The sequence below is a fragment of the Merops nubicus genome, unplaced genomic scaffold, assembly GCF_000691845.1.
Source record: "Merops nubicus isolate BGI_N331 unplaced genomic scaffold, ASM69184v1 scaffold9462, whole genome shotgun sequence".
NCBI classification, from domain to species: domain Eukaryota; kingdom Metazoa; phylum Chordata; class Aves; order Coraciiformes; family Meropidae; genus Merops; species Merops nubicus.
Window position 1 is genome coordinate 26,082 of NW_008595704.1, and position 7,557 is coordinate 33,638.

The window sequence follows — 7,557 nt, forward strand, 5'->3', positions numbered from 1 at the left end:
GAGCTTAGAGGAAGAAAACTTCCCCTTGATGATAAACAGTATGGGAGACACAGAGGGAAAATGGGGTTCTTTGCAGCTTCCTAGGCTCTGCAGACCTCTTGTCCAGTGGGACCTGCCTCCACACCCCTAGCACCTCTACATCTCCTCTAAGCTTTGGCATAACCTAAAGCACATTTGACCAAGCAACGAAGTGAAATGGAAGCTATGAACTAAGGCATGGAGAAATAGGGTCAGTTCAGGCTCCTTTCCCACTGGTTGTGTGAACTGCTGAAAACGGTGGCTGTTTTTCCCCACGGTGGGCAAGCAGGGCCGTGCTGACCCCACCCCTCTGCCCTGCAGCCTGCGGCACCGGCGCTCGCCGCAGCCTGAAGACCAACCTGTGCAAGTGGTGCGACTCCACGCCACCAGCCTGTGAGGAGAAGGTGTGCTACAGCAACTGCAACCTCAACTCCTACTGCGAGGACCCCTACGAGATCTGCGTGGCCATATGGTAAGCGGCGATCCCCTCGGCAAGGGGGATGTGGGGGAAAAAGGGGTTTGCTGGGAGGCAGCTCATGGGAACACACATGTACATACCCCTGCACTTATCGCCCACTAAAATAATTCTAACTTTCTCTGCCTTTGACCCCATTATAATTAAAACTACAGTTTGCAGTAAAAAAAAAAATAGTTGATCTGCCCTATGCTAGTCTATTTTCTAAATAAATTAGGCATTTAAGTGCCCAACATGAAGCGTGGCAAGTTTTCTGCAGGACCTCTAAGCCCCCATAAACATCTGAATTTAGCTTTACAAGCTGAACCCAAGGGCAAAACCAGCAGCCCTGACTCCCAAACCCATTATGTCCTCCTGCATCAGGGTGGTGAAACTTCACTTCACGTGCAGGGGTACAGCCAAGGTCAATCCCCGTCCCATGCACGGATGTCTGAGCTGGTACCAAACTGAGGTTTAACCCAGCTCCTTCCCATCCCTTGGGAAAAGCCCTTTTCTGCTTCTGCTGGAGATGCCTGGATGGGAGCTGCAGTCTTGCATTTCAGGCCAAGCATATGCTGCATCGTTTGGCCCGGAAGAGTGCCTCCCCCAGCTTTTTGGTCCCCAGGAGCAAAACTAAAAAATATCCATTTAGGGCTGTCCAGAGCGATTTTCCTCCTCTTCCCTTTTTCTTTGGCTGCCAAAATGAAAGCCAGCCAAGCACTTATCGCTAGGCTTGTCTCAACCTGCTAATTAGTGTGAATGCCGTACGCCCCGCTTTCAGTAGGAGTTTGCCTCAACGTAATTGTTGCATTATGGACTTAAAAAAAAACCCAAACACAAAACCAACAAGAAACCCAAATAAACAAACAAAATCCACCCCCTACCCCAAATTCCCCTACATGCACATGGAGAAGCCACCACAAATCCTGGGTAGGCAATCCAGCATCTTGCTACATTTTCCCATTGACAGCCCACATGTACAGGACCCCAGCAGCAAAAATCCCCGTGCCAGAAAAGCAACCCCATGGTACAGGATGGGGCTGCACCTTGCCCCATGGATGAGAGGGGCTGAGGCAGCTGTAGCATCACAACTAACCTGCCAGCCCTGCAGCCTCCTCCCAGCACCTCCAACCCCCTCCTAAGACTCATCTTGAGATTAAGGTCCCTGCGGGCAGGGCTCACCTCCCAGCCAGCCTCGCTGCCCACCGCTCACCTGCAGAGGCATATTTGGATCAGCTGAACTTGTCCTGTGTGGGTAACACAGTCACAGTAGCAACTTTGGCCCCATGCTCATGAGCAATGTGCTCATGTTCTCCAGCATGCCCAGCAAGGACAGCCCATGGAGGAGGGATAGCACCCTCCTAGAACTTTTCAGCTGGAAGCTCCTCTGAAGATTATGTGAGAACCCCAAGAAAATGTGGGGAGCACTGAAAATAGGGAACTTCACCAGGGAGAGGTTGACAGGTTTGGGATTTTTTTCCCTGCTTTTATGTCTGACTTTCCATTTGACGTTCTAAGCATCATGAAACCTCTCCATACCTTCACCTTCCCACTTTGCACCACTAGGCTGGGAAGCAGAGGCTGTCCTTGGAAAAGTAATTAATGGCTGTAACTTCCTTCGAACACCCCCAGGAGTAGCTGCAACACTTGCCAGCCACCCATAGCCCTTGTGAGGCCGGTCATTCCCCACCACTCATCCTCACCCCGGGGCTGCCCAGCAAACACAACCAGTGCCAGCTTATCCTGCCTCCTCCAGGGAAGGCTCCAGAAACAAGGGTCAAACCCTGGTGGCTCTGCTTTCAGTCCTTAATTAAGTCTTAATTAGTCTCTGGCTCTATAAGGCAAGCGCTGATCCTCCGGGCCGGAGAAGGGCCACAGCCCAGGCTGTGTTTCCCTGGTGGTGCCAGCAGGGCAGGCGCCATCTGCCCCAAAGCTGCCCGCCACGTCTGGCCAGCAGCCAGCCCGCAGCCCATGTCAGCTCTGCTCCGGCTCTCCGAGGGCGAGAGGCTCCATCACTGACAGCAACAGCTGCGTCCTAATCCCATCTCCAAGCTCCAACTCCTCTCAGCTGCCACCATCTGCCCCACGAAGGGACATAACCAGCTCACGCTTGGCCATTCTTAAATCCACCTCAGCACCCTAGTTTTTGAAGACCTCTACCATTTGCTTTCCAAACCTCTTCCCTCATGCAGCGTGGTAAACAGTGGGTGGAGATGAAGTCATAGGTCCAACAAGGATGACTCCACCGTGCACCAAAAGAAGGGAGCTCCCAGCACCACTACATGGCTATGCCAGACCCTCTAGCCAAAGCCTCTCCTGATGAGCCAGTGCTGCCCAAATCCATTGGGAGAGCTGGGGCTTTCCAGCAAAACAAGCGCCCCATGACTGAGGAGTTACATGACAACCAGAACAAACCCCATCCTTTTGCTCTGCATTTTGACACTTTTCTGTGGCTTCAACAGGAGCTCAACCTAGGTGCTGCCAAGCAAAAAACTTGGCATGTGAGAAGGACTTAACCTGGCTGCTGAGCATCGGTGGCTAAAAAAGCTCTAGGCACATCAGCACTACAGAGCTAGACCTGATGCTACAAGCCACGTTTCAGTGGGTCACTGGAGTTCTGTGAATGAGACATTTTGGTAATAGGCCTTTAAATATTTCCCCAGTTGTCACTTTGCTTGCTGAATATGCTCACGTGCAGTTTAAATGCAGCATGGGCACTGGGATATTCTGCATCTTCACTCCAGAAAGGGAAAAATCTCTTGGGAAGTCTTCACCCCTCCCGGCTTCCATCTCTCAGCAGGTGGGCACATCTTGGTCCTCCCTTGCTGATGTTATGACCATCTCTGACACAGGGGGTGTTACACAGAGCTGAAGACGTGCACAGTGCAGGAAAATTTTTTAAAAAGAGGTCTGTCCTTTCTTTTTGAAACAAAAGAACAAATGCCCTAGAAATTTCAAGAAATGATGCTTTTACCTCCCTCTTAATTGTCTAAATGGAATCAAGGAGGAGCTAGGGCCTATTTGCCATCGCATCGCTGGCTGTGCCAAGCCCCAGCACTCCTCTCCCCCAGACTTGGGGAGGACTAGGACATCACTGGTGACACATCAGGTTTCCTTTGTAGTTCCTCGGTGTCTGAAACCAATGTATAAATGCAGACACAGCCCCATGGTCAGGGAGTCATATCGCCTTCACATCATAATTTGGCAGCTCCAAAGGTCAAGGCATTTCTAGAAACAGCCCCAACCAGCAACTGAAGGGCTCTACTGCTGCTGGCCGCTGGAGGCAGGATCGAGTGGTCCTGCAAGGACAGGGCACGGCAATCAGCCCAGGAAAGCCCAGGGGATTGGATGGTGCTTATGAGCTCCACCTGCACACGTGAGGTGAGAGGAGCAGGAGGGAAGCACCAGCCAAATGGTCACTGGCAAGCTGGCATCTCAGCCCCCATGTCCTCGGCCTCTCCCCTGCACATGAAATTTGGGCAGCAGAGACCCCAGCCCCTGCTGAGGGAGAGATGTTATGACTTGTATTGCAGCAGAAGTGACATATGAAGTGGGATGCTCATTCTGGAAGGTTTCCTTAGGACAATACAGCTCCAAAATCTACTGGCCCAGCACCTGGTGTTACTAAAAGAGGAATTTTGCCGCAGATCTTATGCAAAGCACTCAGCCTGAGGGTTGACACTACCTGATCCAAAGCACAATTAGGAACTGGTGAATTACCCACTGGAAACAATTAGAGTCTCTTGTTCACATCCTACTATTGGCATGTGCCAAGTATTTCTCTTTTCACCATTTGGAAGAGACAAAGAGCTTTAACAAAGCCCCTTCAAATCATGTGCAATTAGAAGGACACCAGAAATGCTGTTAACAAGTCACTCCCTACACGGCCTATAATGAATGCTCTCAAAACCAGGTTTAGATGGCACACAGGTGACACGGGGGCTGAGCTGCTAGACTAACGCTTTGTCGGCTTGTTTGGCACGTGCAGGAGACAGGACAACGAGAGCATCAGGATCAGCACACTCTGCCACAACCCCCACCGCCCCATCGAGAACCTCATGGTCCCCAACTACAACACCTCGCGCTGCATCATGACCCACCAGCCCAGCGAGGACGCCGTCGTCTACATCTGCGGCTGCGTGGACGAGCAGGAGTGCAATGACAAACTCATCTTTGAAAACCACACCAACGGTGAGTACTTCTGTCCATGTTACTCACAGGAGGAGAAGCACCCAGCCTAATGACAAATAACTTGGATTTCCAATAGAGTAGGAGGTGCAATGCCAGAAGCAGGTCTTCCAACTTTGACCTCCCTATACACAAGCTAGGTAAAATGTGTACCCCGTTACCGAGCCCAGCATTCTGTCTGTGGCTAAGCCATCCCTCCCAGGAACGCCTCCAGCCTTGGTCTGGAAGCATCAGGTGATGGAAAATCCACCATATCTCTCAGTAGCCTCTGCCCTTCAGTGCAAGGCGAAGCAACCAGATAACCCAAAAGCTGATGTCACCCAGTGCGAGCCAATGCTACAAAAGCTTTAAATAAATCACGTTGGAGCATGTCCTGCCCTGGTACACCCATGGGAACTGCTAGTGCCCACCGTGGCTGCAAACCCAAGAAGGTGGTGATGCCAGGGCCTGGAGCTTGGCATGCGGTGATGCCTCCCCTGCTGCTCTCCTGGGGATTTCTGCAGCGGCACTGCACTCAGGCAGGATGGCCAGAGCCACCCCAGAGATGTACACATATGTGAGAGTGGCTTTTAAATTCTGCAGGTGGCTGGAGATCCAACAGGAGCTGTAAATCCACAGGAGGGAAAACTAAGGGGCAGCTTGCTTCTGTACCTCAGGAGGGTCATATACTTTGGAAACACTTCCAGATAGACCTTGAGCCTTCAGGGGCTTGTCCAAACCTCCCTGACTCCAAATGGATCAGGTTTATCCAAGTGCCCATTAAAAATCTGACCTGTAATGAAAGCAAAGTGAAACCCCTCTGGTTTTCCATAATTACAGAGCAACAGGATGCTGACAATGAGCCTAAGCATAACCTGCAAGTGGGCAGCATAGCTTCTCCCCCAACACAAGGGAAAGAAAAATTCACATAAAATGCAAATTCTCAGAACAAACAAGCCACTTTTAATGAAGGCAAATGATGCTAAATTTGGCAGTTCTTTGCCGCTTCCCGAGCCAATCATAACAGGTACACGTGCTTCTAGGGAGAGATAACCAAACCCCAAAGCCGAGGCAGGGAGATGTAGCTTCACACGGAGATGACAACCGGGCCATTGGACACATCGCCTGCAGCGAAGGCTCCTCAAGCAGCCTGCTCCTGCAGCTGGAACTCAGCCAGCGCTCTGCAGGCCTTCAACAGTTAGCCCCTCTTGGATCTGGTTTGTGGGGCCAGCTTGGCAAGCCCCCCACTCAGAGACCCCATTGTTTACATCCTTTTGTTCTGCTTTAAGGGACCATTTGCATTTTAAGTATTAACTTACGGTCACCTTCAATTGTATGGACAACTGCTGAGCAGGGAAATATCTAATACAGAAGAGCACTTCTCCAGCATCTGAAGCAGGCAGTTTTTTCCCCCCATTTTTTAATTTCTGAAGCCCTGCTTTCAGAGCTGGGCTGTTGGGTGGCACTGCCCTAGCACCAGGGTTGCAGGGGACTCCATCAGAGCTCGGAGACCACCCTAGCAAACACGCAGAGTCATTGTTTCCTAAAGCCATGCAAGGTGCCCAGTGGACACCATGGGAAGATGCAGGGTAGGGTTGAGCACAGAGTCCTTTACGCCCCTGCACCTGCTGAGCCTGGCCCTGGAGGTCCGTCTCCTCTCAAGCAGGGATGGGAAGACCCACACAGCAGCGCTCCATGAGGAATGCATTTACAGACCCGTGTCATCGCCAGAGCATACGCATTTGCTCTCTGGGGAAAGCGTCCAAGCCGTGCTGCAACCCCTCCATATCAAAGGGCTTGCATCAGAAAAGGGCATCCTCGTGAAGGGATCTGCTAAAGTTGTGTTAACTTCCCCTTTTCAGGGCTCGTGCACGCAATTCCCTTACAAACACCTTCTCTTTCTTCAGTTTCGAAGATGAGATCTTAAGCATCGGGTAAATCCATTAAAGCAGTAGGTGATATCCAAGCCTAATGCTTTCCAAAATAAACATATTCCTCAGTTACTTATTGATTTATATCAGTTCAGGTTGATCTTGTGGTTTGAACCTGATGCCTATTTTAGAAATGCTTTCACAGCCTTGCAGAAATTAGCTGCAGCACATTTTTTTGAAATTTGCCAAGGAAAATAGCTAAACGCTCTGTTTTTCCAGAACCTGAATTATGATGTGCACACACTGAGGTCAAGCAGCGAGAGTTTTGCTTATGGAATGATTCTTATCCCTCTTCCCTTGGGTTATTATACTTGGCAGAAAAACCTCTGAGTAAGATTTTACTTGAATATCTCTACTGAAGTCAGCATGTTTATTCCAGGAATCATGAACATCAAAGGATCAGACAATTATATGTTGTGTGAGGGTTAGGGCTTTTTGTGTGCAGCTCCCCCCAAGATGATCTGAAGGCTGTCAGGGTTTTAAAAAAAAAATAAATAAAAGCAGCCATGCCCAGCCAGTTGATGGTGGTTGGTGTTGTAATGCCGAGAGGAAGGCGATGCCAGCGCTGGCAGGCAGCACTGAAACAAGGCTCCTGAGCACTAATCATCATGCAAAGCATCCCAGTGCTGCCCTGGGCTCGGTGGTCCTGCACATTGCCCATCCCCAGCATCCCTCCTGGCTCTCCACGTCTCATAGAGGTCCAGCAGAGCTGTGGCCCCAAACCCCCTCAGAGATTTGCTCTGTTTGAGCCTCGCCTCAGCTCGATCCCTGACATTTCTTCCCTGGTTCATGAGCACAAGCAGCACTTGGGAGCTACCAAATGGCAACCGAGCCAGTTTTGGTGGCAGCAGCAGGGTCTCCGACCCCGCACCACTCAGCCCAAGTAATGCCACCCAGCATCCCAAACCCCCACGTGACAAACAGAGCTCAACTGGAGACCTAAACCAAGCAGCCCCCTGAGCAGCGGCCTACACGTGGGTTCTGGGC

The 7,557-nt window shown here is 50.9% G+C and overlaps 1 protein-coding gene across 1 annotated transcript in view; it reads left to right on the forward strand.

Annotated features, from left to right (window-relative positions):
• Positions 1 to 339: 339 nt before the first annotated feature.
• LOC103768986 (TGF-beta receptor type-2-like) overlaps positions 340 to 7,557 on the forward strand; it is a gene marked incomplete at its 5' end in the record, with an annotated part of 14,142 nt that continues 6,924 nt past the window's right edge. The window contains 2 exon segments of the mRNA XM_008936152.1: positions 340 to 490; positions 4,461 to 4,663. Of these exon segments, the coding sequence (XP_008934400.1) occupies positions 340 to 490; positions 4,461 to 4,663 (354 nt within the window).